Source organism: Betta splendens, chromosome 17, assembly GCF_900634795.4.
Source record: "Betta splendens chromosome 17, fBetSpl5.4, whole genome shotgun sequence".
NCBI lineage: Eukaryota > Metazoa > Chordata > Actinopteri > Anabantiformes > Osphronemidae > Betta > Betta splendens.
The window spans coordinates 13,956,503-13,980,169 of NC_040897.2; the positions used below are offsets into that span (position 1 = coordinate 13,956,503).

A 23,667-nucleotide genomic window follows, 5' to 3' on the forward strand; every position below is an offset into this window, starting at 1 on the left:
GCTGTGTGTTAGCAGGACGTGAGGTAAACGTCTGTGTTTTGTTCCTCAGAACAACCCAGGGCGTCCACCGCCCACCGTGAAGGAGATGATCCAAATGGCTGCTGAGATTGCAGATGGCATGGCTTACCTGAACGCCAAGAAGTATGTCCACAGAGATCTGGCGGCTAGGAACTGCATGGTAGCTCAGGATCTGACGGTCAAAATAGGAGGTATGGTATTAAACAACAAAGAATGTCATCAGTGTAAACTGCATGTATCTGAACACCCTAAACCCAGCTGAGACACAGCTGCATAGAAATACGTATTTATCCTGTGTCTGTGGCTGAAACGCACTCACCTCTTATTAAAGTATAAATTATAAAGCACTTTAGTGTCACTGAGGGAATGAAAAATTTCTTCTTTGCTTCCTAGACTTTGGCATGACGAGAGACATCTACGAGACCGACTACTACAGAAAAGGAGGGAAGGGCCTGCTGCCCGTCAGGTGGATGGCACCCGAGTCTCTGAAGGACGGAGTGTTCACTGCACATTCGGACTGCTGGTCAGTCACACCTCCAGCTTTAGTGTAGGAGCTGTACAGTTCATAACAGCAGCTATAAGTGAAAGTTTAGCAGCCCTCAAATAAAATGTTAAACAGTCAAGTAATATATTTATATTCTGTTCAATCAGATGCCACTTCCTCCTTTAAATCATTCTGTGGTGTTTTTTGATTGTTTTGTTTGGTCATTACATCAACTAATCTTCCAGGGCCAAATCATTTCCTGAGTTCAGACCAGAATAGCAAGTAGTAAACACATTACATATATTAACATGAGATGTGTCTACGTGTGTATGATGCTTTTCATCCACTGAAGCTGCTGCTGCTTGTGCCCTAGAGGCAGATTTCCTCTGTCTGGTGTCTAATTGGACCGTCCTCATTCTCCCCGTGTTGTTGTTGTCTCTCTACCTGTTTGCCAGGTCCTTTGGTGTGGTTCTGTGGGAGATCAGCACGCTGGCTGAGCAGCCGTACCAGGGCCTGTCCAACGAGCAGGTCCTGAAGTTCGTTATGGACGGAGGCTACCTGGACCGGCCAGACAACTGCGCTAACAGACTGTAAGAACAGACAGCACATCTATACAACATATAGGAGGACAAATCTGTGGCTAGGCAAGCGCTGTATTAAATGATGTAATGTTCTTCTTTCAGACACCACCTGATGCAGATGTGTTGGCAGTACAACCCCAAGATGCGTCCCACCTTCCAGGAGATCATCGAGATGCTGCGCGAGGACCTGCACCCTTCCTTCCAGGAGGTCTCCTTCTTCTACAGTGAGGAGAACAAGCCGCCCGAGAGCGACGACTTCGACCTGGACATGGAAAACATGGAGAGCATCCCGCTGGACCCGTCGTCGTACTCCCAGAGGGAGCAGTGCTCGGACAGAGACGAGGCCGCCTCCATGGGCCTGAGGGGCAGTTATGAGGAGCACCACATGCCGTTCACACACATGAACGGGGGAAAGACCAACGGACGGATACTGGCCCTACCACGGTCCAGCCCCTCCTAACAAACTATACGTACCCCGCTCAGAAACAGTGATACTTTAGGTTTAAATATATTTTTGTTGTCATTTTATACAGATCACACTTTTATCACACTCTTCAGATGCCCCTCAATGCATATCTCAGGACCTTATTTTTCTCCTCAGATGCCACAAACACACTACAGTAAGTCCACGCACAGATGGCAGAAGACACTTTTTGTATTTAAGGATGACTCTCCCACATCCCTCTGTTAATGATTGTAGTTTAGATACTGTACATACTGTATATTGCCAAGTTTGTGCTGGGCTGGGTGGATAATGGATTCAACTGTGAAACTAACTCTTGACACACAAGAAGGCTGCTAACTCCCCCCATCTCTCCCTAAAGTCCAGATGGACTCTCACTGCTAATTCAACTACAGTGTTCATCCCCGGGTAGCAACGTTTTGAAAAAAGTGCCCTTCTATTTTGTCTGTGGCCTACATCAGTTGTCATGGGACTGTATCTGAATCTTTGTAAGGAAATAGATGACGAACTGATAATTAAAGGCTTCGGGAACTTTGTGCTGGGACGGTCGAAGGCTGTCCATCCTCGAACAAACTCATATTCATTGGAGAAGCTGGTTGAAGTGGCTTACCTCCTCACACACGGCAGTATTCCAAAAAGGCTCACAGGATTAACACAGGACCTTTTTCCGGATTATATATTTTTTTAAGTTATTTACCAGTTCTCTTTTTTGAGTTTTCACATTTACAGCTGAAGGATATATAAACTGTATTCACGTTGGCAAACAAGTTCCTCAGATTGACCAATAGCTGCTTCTTTGGTATATTTTAGTGGGTATAGAGGATAAAATATATAAATATATTATTGATGTTTTGTACATAGCTGATCTGTTGTCATTCTTGAGGTATTTCTGGTCATAGAAAATGTTTTTACATGTTAGTCTCTTATGTTTATTTTTTTTCTAATCCAGAAAAATCATTAATTCGCTTTTTTGGACTCATGATCAACCAACAGCACTTGGCATTTTGCTACGCGATGCCCGGGGGGAGAAGTGTTCGGCGTCTTTGCTTAAGATGTCTGCCTGTCATATCTAGATCAAATAAAATAGTGCTGTAAATAATGCAGCAATGCGCATTGATGAAGAGGCTCTGGTTCTGTGTATTATTTCCATGTCTCAGTCCACGGCCTTACAGTGAACTCTGAGACGTGCGGTCATGTGGTTTCATCCCATTGAGTGGAACATGCCAAGGTATGTTGACACAGTGGCTCAGACCTGGGTTCAACAGGCCTGAAGCTGAGCGGTCTGTGGTGCTATGGCGCCACCTACTGGAGACTCCGCTGTCAGGTTTCACCTAAATCTGTTGCAGTCTAATTCAACCCCGGTGATATTTATCTGTTTTTGCTAAAGGTGCCTCCGTGATATTATTTTCAGTTAATAATTATTAAGCATTACAGAAGTTATACTGTGTATTAGAGTGCATATGTATTAGCTACTCTAACTAAACCTGATTTAAACGTGTGTGTATGTGTGTTAAAGTAAGTCTTTAAGAGCTTTAATATTCATTGTTTTCTAAAGCTAAAGTTATCTTATTGTAAATTGTACATACAAGTAGAAGAACCTCAAGTACTGACCAAAAGTAAACCTAAAACCTAAACCTAGTGTTTTTAGCATGAATGTACGTGTCATGTATGTAAGTATGTTAAACCCTTAACATTTACTCACGACAGTTTTCTGCACATGTGTATTTTGTGTTAAATGCCTAAACAGAACAAGACAATTTCATACAACAACCTGTCAATCAACGCTAAATATAAATGAACGTACCGTGTCGAGGCTACAGTCACCCGGGACGAACGTGTTACCAGAGGAAGGACTCACTCGGCTCCACTCGGCTCTACTCGGCCCCTCCCGGCTGCACTCGACTCCTCCCTCGGCTCCCGTTTTTTTTATCGGCGCACTTGTTCCTCCGCAGGCATCCTCGCTGTCTCTGCGGAGGGATGTCGTCTCACGCCCGATGCGTCGCATGGAAGTGAGCGCAGAGTTGCGGCTGCTTCATCACTTAACCAGGGTAAGAAGATAAAGCTGTTGTTAAAAGGTCCTTAATATGGATGAAGACATGCGTTAAACTGTTTACGCCGCATAACATTTATGAAACGCGTCGCGGCCATGGAAACAAAACGTTGCTTACAAAAATATTGACTTTGCGTGTTAATTTAGCGTTTACCACCTAAAAATGATTATCAATAATCAAAAAGCGGCATAAAGCCAGTGTCCTCTACTTTAGTTCGACTTGTGTTAGTTTGATGAAAGTTAGCTAAAGTTTTTAGCCAACTAGCTAACATTAGCCTTCAACCGGCGACGTTCTAAAGCACCTGTCTGTGCTTATGAAGTCTGCTTTCAGTGGGTCCACGTCCGCTAACGTGAGCATTCCTCGCATTCCCGTCCGGTTAATGCAATAACTGCGTGAAAGACGATGGGTTTGTTTTCTTAATGGGAACGTTGTACAGACGACGACCCTGAGATTCGTTTTTTGTGTTGCAATTTATAAGTAATGTAAAATCTTGCCAGGTGGTTCACCGCAAACTTTAAAGTCACGCGGAGTGATCTATAAGATGCAACGACATTTCGCCAAAAGTGAACGTTAGTTTACGCGGAAGGATACTGAATCTGGGATCTTAATTACAGCTCAAATTAAACGTGATTAAAATATTTGAACAAGAAGCTAGTGGCGTTTCTGGGGAAGTATTGACTGAAATGTGAGTCGTTGATGACACACTGTACTCAAGTCAAGTTTTTTCATGGCCAGTGTTTGAAATGACAGATGTACAAAGGAAACACAAAAGACCACAAATAGATGCAAAACAGCCACAAGGGTGAAAAATGACCACAAAGAGGCAGAAGATGGTTGGTTTGTGCCACAAAACAACACAACAACCTCAGGAAGTTATTTGACCAGAAGAGAAATGGAGGTTCCTTGTACTGTTGATGAGCAGGATCCCAGGTGAGCTCAGACGTCTGAGCGTGGCCCTACTTTATGAGCCAGCTTTTGGTGTTTATGGGCAGGAAGTGCAAACAGGCTTGGAATCGCCTCCTCACACAGGCCAATCCGAACCAGACTGGCATAAGACTGTGACGCACCACGCTCAAAATAGAAGCTACCGTCAGTATGTAGAAGTTAATGAGTAAACCGAGTAAACCAAAGCCATTAGTCCTCCTGTGTCTTCAGGTGAAACTGCTTCACGCTAACGCAGCATCTGGGTGTTTTGTCCCGTGTCTCGGCCTCTGCAGGATACTGGGAAGACTTGCTGGTCCAGTTTTGTCTGGAGGGAATGACCTGTATTTCATGCTGTTCTGTTACCTTCCCTTCCAGCCGCGGTGAATCATTTGAGGTGTGGTTGGTTCTGAAAACACTGCGGCTGAACCGTGCAAGCGCAGCATGGCTAATGACATACCATGAAGCTTAGAAACGGGTCTCAAAAGAAAGTAATAGCACACAGGGGCCTGGGAAAAGAGCTTAAACAACAGGTGCTACTCAGACGCTGTGTGTATAGGAGTTATGACATCATCCACTACCTTTGCTGATTGTCTGCATTGCATTTTGTGTTTTTTGTAGTTCAGGCTTTTATTATTGTATTCAGGCTGTTTACTTCTGGTCAAGGGACGACTATTAAGAATTCAATGTTGATTAATGTGAGAAGTAAATAAAACTAACTACTAAGTCATAATATACAAGCAGAGATCGCATTGCTTTCTAAAGACCAATGCCTACTTTTATTTGAACTTTTGAGAACAGATACAAACAATCTCAAACTCCGGACTGTACACCTTGACTCCTTGTTTCCGTCCCACACATGGTTTCTGGTGTCCTCTGCAAATCCCCCACTAGCTGTTGGCTCGGAGCAAGCCAGACTGGAAGGAAGGAGTTTGTTTTGGACACAGGTGTGTGTGCTTTAGGTGTGTCTCGCCCACTAACTGCTGACTTTTGGTCTTTTGTGACTTGCGTTGTTTATGCATCCTGTTTTGCAGTTGGTTTCTGTCAGGTTTGTTCCGTATGGTTGATGCTTATTCTATATCCTCAAGGGCCCATTATGAAGTGTCCCTCACTTTGTTTTATGGCAGTTTGTCAGTCAGGCTCCAAACCAAAAGCATGCAGTGTCTGTCTTTTCCTGCATGTTCCTCTTTTGTATCATCCACTGGTTTAACCGGGTTATTTTCCTCTTGCATTTTGTTCAGTGTCACGTGAAACTGGAATATCACGGAAAGCCAACGCAGGCAGACGTGTGCTGTATGTGAGCTCGGTTAGTCATTTTAACTTCCACTTTACTTCGTCTCATCAGGAGGTTAAGCTAAAGCCCACTGTCGGCCAGGAGTGAGTGCGTCTTTGCATGAACTAATGTTGAACAACACACCTGAGTGATTCCTTTTTGGTTTGGTCACGCTCCGAAACCTACCAGAACTGTCAGGCGCTCTTTCACACTGCACTTGTTATGCTAATACTGTGTTTGAGCCAGACAGCACTTAGATTTCACAAGCACCTGCCCCCTCCCTATTTCATGTACCTGAAACTTGATTTAGTGCTATTATCTTAGGTGTGACGTTTAGCTTTTGGAAGCCATCTCACAACAAAAGCAGAAACTGAGCAGGGGCATGTGTGTGTCTGTGTGTGTTTGTGAGAGAGTCTCAGGCATCTAGGTGAGGTTCTCTGGAAGTTGAATCATAGCTTCATAGCATAGTCTTCCAGTAGAAAACTTATTGAAATTAAAACTGGGACCTTGTTTCTAACCAAGAGAAGAAGCACAAAACATAATGAACAAGAAAATGGAACTGACCAAATATGTGCATTTTAGACCCCTGGTGCAGATGTTTCTTTAAATTACAAACGGAACGACCCTGCTGTCATTTTGATCAGACACAATTGATCTTGATTGATTTGATCTTTTAATGTTTGATTCCATTGCGCATTTTCCGCAAAAAATGTTTTTTCTTGCATCTTTGCCTGAGGTTGTTCCGATTCAAGCTGTGCTGACAGTTTGTCAAACCAGTTCTGTCTCTGCTGGGCTTGTCGTGGAACAGCCTGTTTTTTTAGTCTCCGCACTGAAAAGCATTACCTACACGGTATTACAGGATAGAGGTTTATAAGACCATGTGGAAAGGTAGGTGTAAGTGAGTATTGAACCCTTTTATTCTGGACCTGGTTGGTGATACCTGTTAATTCAAAATCAGTTGTGAGTATTTAACCATGCTCATTTAAAATTAAATAACTAAATTAAGATTGCTTTGTTTTGCAGGGAGCCTTTAAGCCTGGGCTGATGAATCATCCAAAGAGCCTTTAAGTGACAGATATCAAGGTTTGTTTGTTTACAAGCTTTTAATAGCTGTAATTCTTATTGCTGTAATTGTGGTTCACTAAGTTAATAGTTTGTTGTATACATTTGTATCCAGTTTAACTTTCTCTGTCCACTTCTCTCTCTCTCTCTCTCTCTCTCTCTTGTTTGCACTTGCTTGCTCACTCGCTCGCTCGCTCGCTCGCTCTCTTCCTATCTTGTTCCACGTCTTGGTGTATTTGCCTTGTCTCTACAGTGGTGCTTCTTTCCTGGCCTCCAATGGCCTTGCTGCTAGTTACAGTAGCCCAGGCATGACTGTAACGTCTAAGAAACACAGTGTCGAGCCCTCTTCATCTCACGAAGGCACGAGTCCCAGGTAGGCGATATGTTTTGTTTTAGGAATTTCTTACTAACATGCATCATTTGCGTCTAAATCAGCAGCTGAAATATGAAACTAGACATGCTTCCCCAGGTTCATTCTGGGCCTGACTGCTGACATTTCTCCTAAGCAGTAGCATGACAGGCTTGCAGCTTTGGTGTTTCAATGCTGGCGTCACATGTTTGTTTGCTTTTTTTGTTTGTTTTTTTTACCTGTTGAGCCTCGTCTAGATCTGGCACAGCACAGATGGATGAACCTGACGCTTTGCGAGGGAAGATACACTTTGAGGAATCTGTCTTATTGGCTTCCGTGTTGGCTGAGCCCATCAACCTAGAAGGTCAGTTGCGGGCCGTGACAGCAATCGGTACCCAGCTCTCGTCTGTTTGAGTGTCCTGTTGGAGGGCTTGATATTTATTGTTATGACATTTACTTCTGTCTTTTTAAATACATTTAATGAAAAAATAAACCTGACATGTTTCTGTCTTTAAAAATAGTCTGTGACTAGTAATAAATCACTAGGAAACTCTGCTCCTTGTTTGGGTGACACAGATCTTATTGTGACTGTCCTGTGTGTCATTCAGATTCCTATTATGTTCAGCTGCAAGCTGAACTCAACGCAGATGCTCAGAATCTGGAGGCAGAGTCCTGGAGCGTAGCTGTGGACCACAACTATGTGAAGGCCCTGAGCAAAGAGGCTGTTAAAAGACAGGATGTCATCTATGGTAGGCTGCAAGTTCAAAATCAAATGAATGAGTTTCAAAATAAAATGTGACGATTCAAATCCAAAATAATCTGTGTTCAACAAATTTATTTGTAATTCACATATTAAAAAGCATGAATTCTTGATAACACGCATTCGTTTGGGATGATGATGATAATGATGATGATAGAATTGTTCTTACAAGAAATGTCCTGACACTTTAAATAATTGATTTATTTTCTGTCGACTTCCTAGAATTGATGCAGACAGAGCTGAACCATGTTCGCACCTTAAAAGTCCTTGTTCACGTGTACATGCATGAGTTGAGAAGGTCGCTGACGATGGAGGAAGCCAAGCTGGAATGTCTCTTTCCTGGAGTGGAAGCTCTGCTCAGTCTTCACCAGAACTTTCTTAACCGCCTCAAAGAACACCAGAACCAGTGTCTGGAGGAAGGAGGCCCAAACTACCAGATCACAAACCTGGGTGAAATCCTAACCGATCAGGTAATATTAGCTGTAGTCACAGTTATTATGGCTAATGTTTAAAGCACCTGCTAAAAGCTACAGTATTGTCACAACATGTATGTCGTGGTGTGTTGTTGTCCTAATTATTTGTGCTTTTGGTTTCAAACCAGCATCTTAACTGCTTTGTCTGTCTTGGGTGTGTTCTTCAAAATTATTCAGATGATGAGCAGGAAGTGTTGTGCAACTTATGTATTAAAATCACCCTTAGGGCATTCATCACATTTTTCCTACTACTATCCTTAGCATAATATGAACATAGTGACATATGATGTTACTAAATTGTAGCTTTGTAAAAAAATAATATCTTTTTTAAAGTGTTGTGCATTTGCTGTCACAGTTTTCAGGTTCAGTGGGAGAATTAATGAGAAAGTACTACAGTTGGTTTTGCAGCCATCACATGGAAACCGTGAGCTTCTACAAAGAACAGTTACAGAGCAACAAGAAGTTTCAGTTTGTCATTAAGGTAAGCGGTCTAATGTCATTTGGTCGTACCCAAGAATGTTGCAACCACTGGTAAAACTGGCAGCTGCACCGTTCTTCCACGTTCTACAATGAAAGCCTCCTTGTATTTCTTTTACAGAAAATAGGCCAGTTGCCTGTAGTGCGACGATTAGGAATTCCTGAGTGTTTCCTGTTGGTGACACAACGCATCACAAAATATCCAGTCCTGGTGGAGCGGATCCTAGAGAACACTGAAGGTAGAAACCACTTCCTCTTAATGAGACAAATACTGATGGAATATATCTTTTTGTCATCAAATATTTCATGCTCTTTACAGCTGAAACAAGTGAGGGTCGGTTTCTGAAACATTCTCTGGAGTTGATAAAAAACACGATCTCAAAGGTAAATGATCAGGTCAGGGAATACGAGAAACTCGCTCGTCTGAGCCAGCGCCTGGACCCAAAGTCTCAAGGCCGGATGAAGGATGGGCGACTGTTCCGTAGAGAAGATCTGAACCTGAACGCGAGGAAGTTGCTGCATGAAGGCACTGTCACCTGGAAGTCCTCTGGCAAACAGAGAGGTAGGTGTGTGTGTGTGTGTGTGTGTGTGTGTGTGTGTGTGTGTGTGTGTGTGTGTGTGTGTGTGTGTGTGTGTGTGTGTGTGTGTGTGTGTGTGTGTGTGTGTGTGTGTGTGTGTGTGTGTGTGTGTGTGTGTGTGTGTAAACTAATTAAGGTAAAAATGCTAATGAAATTCTATATATTGTGCCTGCAGCCATTATAAAAGTAAGGTCCCTCTGCGCAAGGCTTCTCTCTATTAGTTAAGCCAACGAAGGTAGTTATTCCTCTTTTAAATTTTGGGACAAACCACTTATGTACTGGAGTATGACTCAGAGAACCAGTATAACAACAATGTTTTGTCATTACTCAGTAGTCATAGATTAACAGTTGCAAATGATGCAAGGTCGATATGTCAACATTAGCCTCCTGTGTTTTGTTGCTGAGCAGCTTTATTTGTCCCCTGCAGACGTCCACGCTGTGCTGCTGTCAGACGTGCTCCTCCTCCTACAGGAGAAAGACCAGAAGCTTGTGTTTGCTGCCATGGTATGTTCTGCCAGGACATGACTGTGTAGACGCAACAGAAGCATCACCCATCATCATTATTATTATTAATGTTATTGTTATTATGATTATTATTGCAGCTTTGTTCATAATTCATTAGTCTGTATGATATAAAGGTGACGAGTTTAATTTGGTGACTCGTGCAGGAAAACAACTCACCAGTGATCTCACTTCAAAGGCTGATCGTTAGAGAGGTGGCTCATGAAGACAAAGCCCTGTTTCTTATCTGTGCCTGCGAATCCAGCAATCCAACGATGTACGAGATCCACACAAGCTCCAAGGAGGAATGCATCACCTGGATGGAGCTCATACGGGGGGCCGTGGACCGGTAGGAATCCATCCAGGACTTTGTGCTAATGTTTGATGCCGGTGACTTAAAAGGGACCTGTTTAATGAGACTCTAATGGTTAGATCACAGAAAGGTTGTTTTGCAGGGTTGTGAAATGCGCCTTTTAAAATATTATTTGGTGTTTGTGTGTGTGATTCCAGCTGCCGAGAGGATGAGGAATACAGCGAACTGCTTGCTAGACTGCAGATATGTCAAGGTAAGCTGAGTTTGATCCTTCCCTAAGTTTATCAGAACATCCTGCCAGTACTTGAGCCCCTTTTCCTTCAACTTCGTTAATAATAAATGTTAATTACCACATTTTTCTTTGACTAGACAGTAGTGTTGTATACTAACAGTTTATATCAGCTGTAATAATTCTTTATTTTTCACCCTATTACTTGATCTAAACGTTGCATTTTCTTCTGTTACTCTATTACTTTGTTAGATATTCTTAAGGAGAAGGATGATCAGATATGGCAGCATCTGACAGAGAAGCAGCAGGTTTTTGCTGCTCTTTATGAGACTACGACAGAACAGGAATCCCCCTACAAAGACCTGCAGCTGGAGAACAGGGAGACGCTGCTGGAGGCAGCCATCACAGAGGGTGAGGGCTGAACACATCACATCTTAGTAATGTGGTTCCATTAACATTTCAGTAGTAGTAATTCAGTCATGTGTCATAATGAAACATGTATGTATTTTGTGGATTTGCTTACTGTAATGATCTAAAAGCCAATTATACAGTGTAATCATGACAGAGCATAAAAGATTACTAAATAATTTTCTGCTATTTGTTGTCTAGTGGAAAATCTGCAGAACCTGCTCCACTTGAGGTTAAAAGACCCCAACGTCACTGCAGACACATTGGAAGGTGAGTTGACTGGTATTTCAGTCAGCCCTGGGCTATTACAAAGAAAAGCCTGGGTCCTCATAGTCAAAATCCAATCTCGATAGAACAGGTTTTTGGAACGCTGACATGAGTTGTGTCATGTGCAGTGTGATGCTCATAAACCTTGATTTGGCTGTGAATTCATCCCTAAAGAATTTGGAGTCAACCAATCAACTACGAATTAAAAACATTTAGTTAGCCCATTCTTGACTGTCCTTTTAAACGAGAAACTTGGTTCCTATAATTAAGCTATGGGATTGGACAAACCTGAGTTTCTCTGGTATATTTCTCCCTGATGATGACTATAATAATGATGATAATAATAATAATAATCATCTTGTGTTCTGCTTTCCTCAGCTGGGATTGAGAGACCTGATGGAAGGAAGACAAGTTACATGTACAGTGACACTGCTACTGATTTACAGTTCCAGGACTATTTTGGCCCAGAGGAATCTGTGAGTGAGACAAAAGGATCTAAAACTTGTGACTTGGCGATTCCAGAACGGAAAGTATTTACATGATTTGTGCTATTTTGTTTTTAGGCTGATTACGACATGGTTCCGGTGCCAGACTACAATTTATCCTCCAGTCACTTCCCAGAGCCAGAGGTATTCTATTTTTTTTTTTTTCTATTGGGGTTCTGCATCTTGGCCAAGGTGATGGGGTGAAGTCTTGATTGTCAAGGTTCCTTTTAATTTCTAATTATTTAACATTGAAGACATTTTTTGCTCTTTTGTTTAGGTGTGTGATAGTGTAATGAAACTTGCACAGTTGCTTTACAGCTTAAAGGTAAGATCATGTCAATTTGTTGCAAATATGTCTTGGTTTTTTTTATAATGCTTTGGCTAAATATACAGTGTGTTTGATTTACCAGCCACAATCATTGGTTTTCCATTCATGTAAAGAGAAGAAACGGTGTCTTTGTTTCCACTCACCTGTAATTGATTGTTCGATATGCAGGCAGTCGCGGTCCAGCAGGACAGCCAGACGGAGCTGCAGCGTGCGTTTCAGTCAAAGATCCAGCAGCCCACACGGCATTACAGCAGTGTTCTGCTCGAGCAGGAGAAGCAGCGCAACCAGGAGAAGCAGAAGGAAGAACAGAGGAAGCTGCACAAGATGCAGGCTCAACATCAGGAGGAGCAGCAGAGATGGGAGGAGGTGAAAGAGAAGCAAATGGAACAGATTCTGATCCTGGAGGCCGAGCTGAGACAGAGGCAAGAGGACTGCATGACCTGGGAGAAAAAGCTTAAAGAGGAGAGTGCCGAGCTGGAGAGGCAGAAGGAAGAACACCAGCAGCACCTGGAGACCTTGAGGATTACTGTCAAAATGGTAGAAAAGGATAAGGAGCTTGTGACTCATGAGAAGGAACGATTGGAGAAAATTAAGAGAAAAATGAGCATGTCAAAGCCGGTGATCCCCAACTACGATGATCCTGCACAGGTAAGAGATGAGGAGGAAGGAAGGTGATCACTCGTAGATCTTTACTTTTAGCACACTGGTGAACAATGTTGGTCTAGGATGCACATTCTAAAAGCAATGCTTATTTATGATTCAGCCATGACCAAGTCTTCCCCTGTACCTCCAGATCTTGAATTTCTCGTTCAGGGGGAGCATGGTAAATGGAGGCAGGTATCTGACCTCGCCTATCCTTGAGGCCAACGTTCCCACCCCCATGGACCCCAGGGAAATCCCTCCAAAGGTTCCACCCCGCAAGGAGAGCATAAGGGTCCCCACAGTCAAACCTGAGCTGCCCATCCACCTGATCAGCACCACTAACCAGACTTCCACAGCAACAGTGCGCCAGCGGATCCCCACCAAGCTGCTGCAGGAGCCTCCGTCCAAAGGGAAGGAGAAGAGCCTGAAGAAAAACAAGTCCCATAAAAGAGCAAACAGCGCAGGTAAGGTCCTCATCTCCCAGTGATCCAGAGTTCTGAACATTTGGTTTTTTTAATACAGGTTATTTAGCACAGTTAATATCTAAGTGTTTTTGCATTCAGCTTCTATAGATGTGAACCAGGTGGTGCCCATCCGTGTGACAGGAAAAGAAGGAGGCAGTCTAAGGTCCACCAATAACAGGAGTCCTCCTCCAATAATCTACCAGCCAGGTAACTGATCCCAGCTGTGGCCAGTTTGGGTCTAAACTAAACAAGGCTTTTCAGTAAACTTGGATTTGTGACTTAACAGCTACCCCTAGTGAAGATTGTGCAAGTTGCCAAACATGAGTCAAGAAATTTATTTTTCACCCTATTTTGAGATTATTGTCACACAAAATACATTTATTACATTTTCTTACAAAAATTACATTTATTACTTTTTCTGCCTTTAGATATCTTCAAACCTCCGAGACCTTCCCCGAGTGTGAAGTCATCGGACTCTTTGAGCACAAAGTTGAGGAACAACAGCAGCGATGAGCCTCCACCGGTTCCACCTCCGTTCCCTATAGAGGTCTCGAAAAGCAACGGACAGAAGGTGATATTCCTCTGAACTGAAACTACACACGTCTTGGCTGAGGCCTCGTCCAGTGGTCAGACTTGGACTGACTGACTTCATCACACCGGATGAATCAGCTGAGGAAGCAACGTGACGATCATTTTATAAAGTTGTTGAAAAAATGTAAAGCACAAGGCTCCTATGTACATAGAGAGAATATTTTAAAGATGTTACTAAAACGATTATTGCCAAAGACCTTTTAGTATATTTAAATGATAGGTCTTTTAATGAGCGTATCAGTTTTACCTCTGTTTAAAGTGCCATGCATGACGTTATCTGGTAGCCTGAATTTATACCGTCAAAATTCAAGTTAAGCGTTTGTGAAAGACACTAGTGTCTATGGATGTAAACATGCGGTTTGTAAATATAAGAGCAGTCTCAGTTCCTCTGTGGAGGCTTAGTGCACAGACGGTGGGTGTGACATATTTATGAAGCTGGTTTCAGACAGCGATTATGTGTTGGATAGTTTAACATTGTTTTTTCTCAGTTAGAAACACGTTGGCCACTGTCACTGTCGTCTTTACATTAAACAAACAATTTGACATCTCCCTAAAACCAGTGGGTCATGGAATAAAAGATGACGGACTTTACATCTTTGTGTTCTTGTGGAGTGATTTTACAAACTAAAATCCGTCTTGAGTGACTGAAGGAATTAAACCAGGAATGTGTTGCAGGACTTTTCTAAGAAAGGACTCTTTCTCTCAATGAACATCATACAACAGACATGTGAAGACAGAAGCTCGATTAAATGAAACAGTTTCAGATTTTTCTGTCTGATTTATTGATGAAACCACTAACAAAACATTTTCACATTATGTTTGACAATATTATAACAAAAGGTGAATTAGAAACGTAAGATCAAGTACTGGGTCACAAAGGCATGTGCCACAACAAAAATCACAAATGCGCAAAGAAATGAAAGTTTTTTTTGGTCTTCATCAGAGATGTGTTGGCAAAAATACCAAAAAATGAATATCTAAACAAGCTTGTGAGCAGAGTTCCATTGTGTCGTCACTCGCAGTAATGGCACAGCCACGGCGTCTGCTTTATGCATCGGCCACATGAGTACTTGTAGCAGCCGACGCACCGCCTGGTCGTGCGGTTCTCCTTGCATCGGTGTTTCACCTGACACACGGCTCTTTTTCCGGGTTCAGGTGCGGGAGGCTGTTGCCGGAGCAACTGCTCCTTTCGCGCCCTCTTCTCACCCACGTGCGGGTTCGCCAACTCCGTGGCGAGCTCCGCCAGGAAGTCCGCGCGTCCCTCCTTCCTCCCGGTGCACGCTTCATACAGCGCATGCGCGTTCAGCGCTGCCATGTCGATCATGACGTAGAACACGGCCACTGGCCAGCGCCGCGTCGCTGCGCGGACGCTGTGGTTCCGCAGCATCTGCGCCATCGCGTCCACGCCGCTCCTCGTGCTGTCGTACAGGGCGACCGTGTTCGGCTTCCGTTTGGGGGCGTTCTCCGCGTGAACCACGCTGTGCATGCTGCTCAGGACGTGCACGCGCGTCCTCCGTGTGCGCGCGTACGCCGTCAGCGCGGCACCGCTGGTCGAGAACACCTGATACATGAGACAAGTTGTTATTTTCATGGCACGTTCACACACACTTTAGAAACACACACACACAGAACCGCAATAGACCCGCAACGCACCTGAGTGGTGAACGGTCTGCGGTCCGTCTGTTTAGCGGACTGAGGGATTTCCCAGTGATTCTCGTCGACTGCGCCGAGGATGGTGGTTTTGCGGCTACGCAGTCGTTGCGCAAGTGACAGCGACGTGAAGCGACTGTCCGTGGTGACGTTTCTGCCCGTGTCCAGGAACGGCTCCATCAGACGCATCACCACATCTGCACTGGGACCACTGGGATCTTTGCCGAGACACGGGAGGACGTTGCAAATGTACTTGGACTTCGCGTCGCAGGCGACCCAGAACTTGAGCCCAAACCTCTCGGGCTTCGACGCGACGTACTGCAGGAAACGGCAGCGGGTCTTTGTCGGGAAGAGCAGCGCGTCAACGGCGACGTGTGCGCCGGGGCTGTAGGAGGAGACGCAGTTGGAGACAAACGACCGCCACACGTGGGAAACTGCAGCGAACTCGTCGGTCTTCGCTCGCTCCACGCGCGTGGAGCTGTCGTCAAAGCGCAGGTGTCGCATGATGTCCTGGAAGCGGTCACGTGACATGGTGCCAGTGACCAGCGGTTGTCCCAGGGTCGCTGACCAGTAGTCACTTAGTGATGGAAGCTTGACGACCCCCCGGAAGAGGATTATTGAGATAAATGCCATAAGTTCCGGGATGTCCACGAACCAAGAATCGTGGTCCGTTCGCCGTGCGTGTTGAACGGTGCATTGTTGAATGCTGTGAAGCATGTCCAGAGTGATGAACCTCAGGAAGCTCTCGAGGCGACTGGAGACGCTTCTCTTGGCCGCAGCCGTCGGCTCTCCGTCCGCGGCGTACGCTTCTGTGGGCGTGAGAGGGAGACGCGCCCCCACGCGTTCTTCGCGCCACGCGGTTCCGTCCGTCGCTGTCTGCGACAGGTCAGAACCCAAACGAGCCCTTTTTGGTTGAGGACGGGTCTCATCATCTGCAGTGGGAACAAGTCAAACTGTGAGCACTGGGAAAGTCGAAATCACATATCACTAATAATGCCAGTGTCCTCCTCTGAACATTGTCTAAAATACAAAGGTATTTGCACATTTTAACTAAAAATCGGGGAAAAAAAGTAATATGAAATGAAATCTGACCTGAAGACAGGTCTGAGTCCGAATCCGGCTGGAGGTCAATGTCGTCCCCATCGGAGTCACAGGGGTTGACTTGGCTCAGGATCGTGTCCAGTGCTCGCTGAGTGAGGCTTTGCTGCATGTTGGTTCCTTGGAGAGGAGGTTCGTCCACCACAAAGTTCTGGAGGGCCCAGAGGTAGTAGGTGGTGTTCTGCCAGGTATTTATGCACCTCAGCGCAAAAGGAACCACGTCTCACCTGAGAGCAGGCTGCTTCTATGGATGTGTAAATGTACCTCCATTCACCACAACTGGGCGAGACCCTCCACGCATGTGAGAAATGGCCCATCAAGTCCTCCCGCTATGCGTGAACGACCCTCAGTCATCACCCCGCCCCCCATCCTCCTCCACACCAACAAACGAACCCCAGCACCCAACGTTTGCATGAAGACGTTGTCTTAATTAGTCTTTGTTCCCTGAAAAGTTAGAAACGTGTTTAAGAAAAATGAAGAGTATGTGCCCACGGCGTCGTATCTGCTCCAACATCTCACAATATATTGGCTTCACATATTTCTGTTGGTTATGGGTCACGATTTAATTCATTTAATTAATAATATAAATAATACCAACATAGTTTGAGCGCACATTGCGTCGTAAAAACGTGGAGCGGCCCTTTTTTCGTTTTTTTTCGGTTTTATAGAATAGATCGAACGACACTATTCTATGGAAAACTACAACGAAGAAAATATTACATATATAGAATAAATCTCTCGCTTAATACAGATCTCTGTACTTTTACTGGGTATTTTAAGATGTATTAGTTTAAACTGGCATCTAATGCTAAAAGCAATATTTGTTTGGGTTTGAATATAATGACTTTGGTCCTCAGACTCACACGAGTATGTCCTTGTACTACAGGTAGTACTATAACTTCACAAAGACCTGAGTACTTTTACTGTATAGTTTGGGATTAAGCAGCATTTCATAGAACTATGTCATATTGTAATACAGTCAACTTTGATGGTGAATAACAGGCCCAGATCACTTTGTTCTTGTTCTACAGGGTGTGTACTATCAGCCCACAGTAATTTTACTGTACAGTTTAGGATTTTGTACCATGTCATACTGTAATATGGGCCTTACAGTCATATTTGATGGTAATAACTTGACGTCGGTTTATATGCCAGACCCACACCACTCCTTTTTCTAGTGTACTATCATCCAGTATCACAGTATGACATGGTACTTTCAAGTACTACTAAATCCTAAACAATACAGCAAAAGTACTTAGATCTTTTTGGGGTAACAGTTGCATCCTATATTATAAACAGGGATGATTTGCGCCTCTTCCTCTAATAAAAACCAGCCATTAGTGCCGGTCACCAGCTGAGGAGATATTCATCAACAGCCAGATACGCTCATCCTCGTTGATCGCACACAAAAGAGGAGACACGAGTTGGGAATGCGCGCTATTGTTTCGTTCCAGCGATACGGGCCGTGGAGCAGCTGATTTACATGCTGATGACTTCGATCACGATGGGATTGTTTGGGTTCAATTACCGCATTGGTGGTGCCTTTCACAGTATGTGCTAATTCAGTGTGTGTGTGCGTGTGTGTGTGTGTGTGTGGCCCTGCTGCCCCGTCACCAGTCCGTGTACGTGAAAACAGTTTAAAACGACTCGTTGATACGTTTTCAGTTTTTCTCTCAAAACTAGAGAACAAGAAAATCCAATTCGATGTCTTGTTGTTTTTTTTAAATCAGATGTTTTAATGTTTTTTGACACGGTGCTTTAATTAAATTTCGTTTGTTACTTATGTGAAGAAAAACAAAAAACTGGTGTGTTTTTTTGCCTTAACCAGAAGACGGCTTGTTTTCAGTCAATATCTGTAAGTTCAGTCTGTAAAGAAAATATAGATCCATTACTTAATTTGCGCCTGAGCACCGCTTCCTGCCGTCGTTGTACTCAGTTTCAAAATAAGAGTTTCGTCAACTGTTACAGACTGGTCATTGTTATTCATCTGTTGCCCTGAGCTTCACCAATGCCAGAAAAACTCTTATTCTCTCCTGAAATTGACATGTTGTGATGAAACAATATTTGTAGGAGTGAGTGGTTACTCTGGTCGTTTTGGTTTATTATTGATGCATTATTTCATTCATTATTGCATTTATTATACTTCATTTCATTCAGTTCAAGCCAGATTGGCGTTTGACTTGTTCTTTGTTCTGAGGTATTAGTGAAGCACAGTGCTTGTTTGTACTGACAGAGTGCTGCTGTAAATAAAGGTAAGCATGAACAGTCACGAGTCATAAAACGTAAGGGACTGAATGCTGTTTCAACGAACGATGAACGATATGGCGCCGTGGAACTGCTTATTTACCCTTTATTTTGTTTGGTGTCAATTGTAGGACACTGTAAATATATATAGACATTTTCACAAAAGGAGTCATTGAAACAATAACAACTGGGTTTGTTTTTCTATAGCTTTAATACTAAATTTAAAAAGCAGCCTCTCGTTCATCCGGTCCCTAATCCCTTTCTACACTTTACGTTCAGTCTGAGCCTGTCGACTGTGGACCCGAGTGGGTCAACTCAACAACATGCATGAACATTCTGGTTGTCCGTCGTTGAGCGTGACCTCGTTAACAACCGTTTCTTCCACGTCCGGCTCCAGCGTCTGTTCTGAACCACGTCGGGAAGAGTTGCTCGTGCTGGCGCGAAAGTACGAATCCCGTGCGTCGGCGATCAGCTGATCCCGCCACGCCCCCGCGCCGCCACGCCCCCCACCCAGCTGCATAAATCCCGCAACAGTTCCGGCCGTCGTTCGTTGCAACTTTAGTGCGAAAGACAGAGCAAATGACCAAGATTTCCAAGACGCACTCCGAGGATGTCCGCGTCCTGCGTGGAACAGGGAAGAGTCTCCGTGAGATCAGGGCTCACCTTGCGTCCGCTGGAGTCAACGTGTCTGAGCGGACCATACGCAGGCACTATAAGGCGCGTGAGCCAAGGCGCGCGCGCCCGAGAAAGATGTTTAGGTAAGTCACGTGTGTGTTTGTGGGTTCTGTGCGCCGATTTTACATGTTATCGTTTAAAACTCTTCTTTTTGTTTTGATTGACACGCGTGCTCTCTGTCTTTCTAGCCACGTGTTGGCTGCTATTGACGACCTCACCAGGAAGAACACAGAATTAGTGTCCAGAGATGTGCAAGCGATCCTGCGATCCGACTACGGGGTGGACGTCAGCCGGACCTCCATCCGCTACGCCCGCAGGAAGCTGGGCTGGACGTTCACCAAAACGGAGTTTTGTCCGAAGATCAGCGAACACAACCAAGAAGCGCGGCTGCGACGGGCTCAGCAGTGGATCGAGACCAACGAACGGTTTCACGATGTGCTGTTCACCGATGAAACAACCGTGACAGTGGAGCGTTTTGCCCTGAAACTCCACGTTTGGGGCATGATTTCAAGGTGTGGACCGGGACCGATTATTATTTTTGAGGGGCCCGTGGATGCAGAGGTCTTCGTGGAGTCCATAATCAAGAGGACGGTGGGGCCCTTCATAAGGAAGCACTTTGGACCACGGCATCGGTTTTTCCAGAACGACGACCCGGCACACGTCGCTGCCAGCGCCTGTCTGGAGGAGGAGGGGATTAACTGGGAGCGCACACCGGACGAATCGCCGGATTTGAACCCATTGGAGAAAGTATGGCGTCTGGTGAAGGACTTTGTTCACAGAGAAGCCAAGCCCAGAACCAAGAACCAGCTCATAGAAGCGCTGCAGTTCTACTGGAGGAACAGACTGACGGCAAAGATATGCAACACTCTCATTTCTGATTTAGAGAAAGTCCTTCCATTAATTATAGAGAGACAGGGAAAACATAGTGGAAGATGATGTATGTTGTAATCTGTGCACCGAGACTAATTAAACAACATTTGGCTTCTAACAACAATGCTCCTTTTCTCCTCCGTCGATGCTTCAAACGGCTACACGTCACGATTGAGTCACAGACATTTTAATCTGGGAGCGAACTAAAATATCGACAGGGAAATGATATGAAGTATGTCTCAGCTCGGTCAGATGGTGTAAAATACAGTTCCTTTCACTTCACTACTTTCAAACACTGTTCTTCTGGTTGGTCACAAAATATCTGAAAGACGTAAAATCCAATGCTCACTTGTAGAGGATTTTGTTTAAAATAATAAATTATTCCGCCAGGATTCACCTTGTAGCGGATAGTAATAGCAAGCTTAAAGGAAAACTTCACAAATTTTCAATGTGGGTTTACCTGAACGACCTTGGGTAATATTTAAGAATGAAGGGACACTCCATAAGGATTGCTCCATATATTTTTTATTTTTTTTTTGCGAACTTCTCTTTTATTCCTGAATCTGACTCTTTGCTGTGAATTATTCTACAATCAGGCGAGCAGCTTCGGACGTTATCACGCTATTCAATGGTTCATTATCACTGGTTATCAGCACATATGTATGGGCCGGTAGGTACCAACCCACCTACTGGCAGCGGTGAGTAGGTGGAGTAGAGCGTTGTCATCTGTTCGTAAGGTAGATCACGGCTTGGATGATTAAACCAACGGAGTCAGTAGGGGGCGCTGTTGCGCTGTTTTTGATTTTGATAATAACCTAGCCACGAGCTAGCTGTATTGTGCTAGCTAACCCTAACCTTAACCGCAATAACATCCAACGCTGCTGAAGGTGGCAACTTAGCTAGCTGCTATCTGTTAGCGAGTAGGTAGAACAGGCACCTATGGGCTGATAAGTACTGATCGTGCCCATGTGTTAACGGTGATAACTTTCGAAGCGGGTGATCAGGCATGTATTCCAGAATCTTGAGTAACAATTTCTACATCCTTGTTTGAGGCACAGGGGCTCATTTGGCATATGACCCCCAAATGGACTTCTATAACTTCTACAATAGGTCCAGTGCACATAACTCTGGTCACAATGTCAAATATTGTAGGGGCTGCTTGCCGCGTCCACGACCTCAAAGACCACTTATGTTGCTAGGTTTTAATTTTTTTCTGGTCGTCCAAACACAAATCACCTTTGTGTAGCTTCACCTAAGAAGATAAGAAGATCCAAAGACAGTCTTTATGGTTGAAATAAAAAAATATATTGTCTATGACACAACCAGGTTCAATACAGTACAATATTCAATGCACAGATGCTTTCTGCTGCCAGGTGTTACACGTTACATCCAATTTGAGTATGGTCAAAAACTCGCATCACACACCAGCTCATGCTTCCCTTTACTCACCACAGCACTCTGTCGCTAATACCTCAGAACTGTTAAACAGTAATCTGGCTTGCACTGTATGAAACGAAGAATATAATAAATGCAATAATGAATAAAATAATGCATCAACAAACCAAAACAATCAGAGTAACCACTCAGTGGCTTGTACAAATATTGTTGCATCACCACATTTCAATTTCAGGAGAGAATAAGAGTTTTTGATTGATCATTGGTGAAGCTCAAGGCAACAGATGAATAACAATGACCAGTCCGTAACAGTTGATGAGACTCTTATTTTGAAATGGACTGTGTTGCTGTCAGTGAAGCTATGATCCAGGTAAAGACCAGGCTACATGCTGCTCATACAAATATTATTTCCACATTTGACTATGAAGCTGCTCAGACAACATGTGGCCACAAGATTGATAGAGGCTGATGGTGGAGCCATGAAATACACAGTTTCAAACAACAGCCTTTACATTTTTAAATAAAAAAAATATTAAAAGAAAAACAGCTTATGATGCTGCATGACAATAAAACACTAACTCACAATTTGCACAAACACGAGCAATCACACAATACATAAAGTGACGTTGTTTTCATAAATATTCTAAAAACTCAATGGGTGCAAACAAAGCCTCATGCAGGCTCCTCCATCCTGCATTTCAGCCACAGCTCAGTGCATAGTGTATACATTTACCTTTTTCTTTCTTACTTCCATTCGGGCATCATGGAGGCCCCATGTATGCAGCACGCTGCACACTACTGTGTGTAGTGGCCGCACTAACCTACATGGAGTAAGTATAACTTGGGACCAAGTCAAATCTACAGAAAGTAACACACTGTAACGTTTCTCAGCACCACATCCTCTAATGAATAAAACATTTGTAACAAACAATGCCCTGATGCCACTTTGACTGGCAAACACTGGTTCTGCCTCAATAAACTGTCAGACAAGTGCCGTAAATACTTGCTGTACATTTGTCTAAACTTCCCTTCTTTCATACACACATTATTTAAATTATTGACACAAACAATTATAGCTCTTAAAACAGTGTAAAAGCATCAAACAGCAGTCACAAATTCTATTGTATTGCATTATATTATTCACCTCTTAGCTTTTCTGATCAGGGGTCGCCCCAGTGAACCATCTTATTCCTGTTGACAATTCGAATGTTTGTTTTGGGCATGTTTTACGCTGGATCCACTTCCATTCTATTTTATTCTGTTTATATCCTATCTTCCACTCTGGATCAGTGGCCAACACGGACAAGCACTAACTCTCACATTCACACCTACAAACACTTTAGACTCCCCTACATTATATTTTACTATATTTATATATATATATATATATATTAAAAGTGCTACAGGGGCCTTTTTAAACCCGTCTTCTCTTGCCTCAACACATATTTAGACTGAAAGTTTTGTGACACTCTTTCGAGGATCATTAGTCTGTTAGTGAAAGAAATAACCAAAATTCAACATGCTGCAAAGTATAAAATCCTCTTTTCCAATTCTTCAGAATCCATGGTGTTTCTTTTCTCAATGTCTCATCCTGAAGATAGAAACATGTATATAAATATAGATATAAATAAATTATAAACTTAAACTGCATAGAAATGGTTAATACTGTAAATCTGTTATACATCATTGCAGTCACCATGCGAACAAACACTGATGTCTCACCTGCTGTAGATCACACTGTCCTCTCATCTTTAGGAGATGGATTTCCTACTATTAAAAAAACATCTTAATCAGCAAAGTAACAATTTCGCAAAATTGGTTTCATCATCAGTAATGTGTGGTGTCTACTGTATATTGAAATCTTACCTGGGTGGAGTTGGAAACATTCCTTCTTCTTTTTCAAACAGTAAAGGGCGTCAGGAGTGAGATGCACTAACAATTGTGCCGCACCTGTTATTATTAGCACAACAACTAAAACAACAGCCATTATGGCAATTATTCTAGTTGATGTCAGTAG

At 43.6% G+C, this 23,667-nt stretch overlaps 3 protein-coding genes and 1 long non-coding RNA gene across 5 annotated transcripts in view; 2 read left to right on the forward strand and 2 right to left on the reverse strand.

Moving 5' to 3' along the window:
* The window catches only part of insra (insulin receptor a), a 32,061-nt gene extending 29,394 nt beyond the window's left edge, over nt 1-2,667 (forward strand). Inside the window, exons 18-21 of the mRNA XM_029131023.3 lie at nt 50-209; nt 412-541; nt 958-1,092; nt 1,186-2,667. Of these exons, the coding sequence (XP_028986856.1) occupies nt 50-209; nt 412-541; nt 958-1,092; nt 1,186-1,543 (783 nt within the window). The 3' untranslated portion in view covers nt 1,544-2,667. The remainder of the gene's footprint in view (nt 1-49; nt 210-411; nt 542-957; nt 1,093-1,185) is intronic.
* LOC129603343 (uncharacterized) lies at nt 55-4,080 on the reverse strand. Its single transcript, XR_008693123.1, has 3 exons — nt 3,899-4,080; nt 947-3,584; nt 55-190 (listed from the first exon to the last, which is right to left on the reverse strand). It is a non-coding gene; the product is annotated as an uncharacterized LOC129603343 (long non-coding RNA).
* arhgef18a (rho/rac guanine nucleotide exchange factor (GEF) 18a) lies at nt 3,458-14,309 on the forward strand. Of its 2 annotated transcripts, XM_029131024.3 has the most exons (21): nt 3,458-3,594; nt 6,815-6,874; nt 7,107-7,226; nt 7,460-7,566; nt 7,811-7,951; nt 8,185-8,432; nt 8,791-8,916; nt 9,034-9,151; nt 9,232-9,474; nt 9,918-9,994; nt 10,159-10,340; nt 10,502-10,557; nt 10,786-10,944; nt 11,143-11,211; nt 11,587-11,684; nt 11,772-11,837; nt 11,971-12,018; nt 12,190-12,669; nt 12,815-13,127; nt 13,227-13,334; nt 13,556-14,309. In XM_029131024.3, the coding sequence occupies exons 3-21, from the start codon at nt 7,162-7,164 to the stop codon at nt 13,711-13,713; spliced, it is 2,862 nt and encodes a 953-aa protein (XP_028986857.1). In that variant the 5' UTR covers nt 3,458-3,594; nt 6,815-6,874; nt 7,107-7,161; the 3' UTR covers nt 13,714-14,309. The 2 variants fall into 2 exon arrangements, with proteins under 2 accessions (XP_028986857.1, XP_028986858.1); XM_029131025.1 differs by lacking the exons at nt 3,458-3,594; nt 6,815-6,874 and having other exon boundaries at nt 7,450-7,566.
* Nucleotides 14,310-14,476: 167 nt separating this feature from the next.
* Nucleotides 14,477-16,736, reverse strand: LOC114844769 (uncharacterized). The gene is made up of 4 exons (XM_029132357.2): nt 16,731-16,736; nt 16,461-16,647; nt 15,372-16,300; nt 14,477-15,279 (listed from the first exon to the last, which is right to left on the reverse strand). The coding sequence occupies exons 1-4, from the start codon at nt 16,734-16,736 to the stop codon at nt 14,731-14,733; spliced, it is 1,671 nt and encodes a 556-aa protein (XP_028988190.1). The 3' UTR covers nt 14,477-14,730.
* Between the last annotated feature and the right edge of the window lie 6,931 nt (nt 16,737-23,667).

What these genes read in the sequence shown, in the direction of transcription:
- LOC114844769 (XM_029132357.2), bottom strand. An exon ending in GGACTCAGACCTGTCTTCAG is followed by an intron (nt 16,301 to 16,460) that starts GTCAGATTTCAT and finishes TTCCCACTGCAG; the next exon opens with ATGATGAGACCCGTCCTCAA. An exon ending in GCAGACCGTTCACCACTCAG is followed by an intron (nt 15,280 to 15,371) that starts GTGCGTTGCGGG and finishes CTCATGTATCAG; the next exon opens with GTGTTCTCGACCAGCGGTGC.
- arhgef18a (XM_029131024.3), top strand. Translation starts at nt 7,162, where the DNA reads ATGACTGTAACGTCTAAGAAACACAGTGTCGAGCCCTCTTCATCTCAC. An exon ending in ATTTTGGCCCAGAGGAATCT is followed by an intron (nt 11,685 to 11,771) that starts GTGAGTGAGACA and finishes TTTTGTTTTTAG; the next exon opens with GCTGATTACGACATGGTTCC. An exon ending in ACTACGATGATCCTGCACAG is followed by an intron (nt 12,670 to 12,814) that starts GTAAGAGATGAG and finishes CTGTACCTCCAG; the next exon opens with ATCTTGAATTTCTCGTTCAG.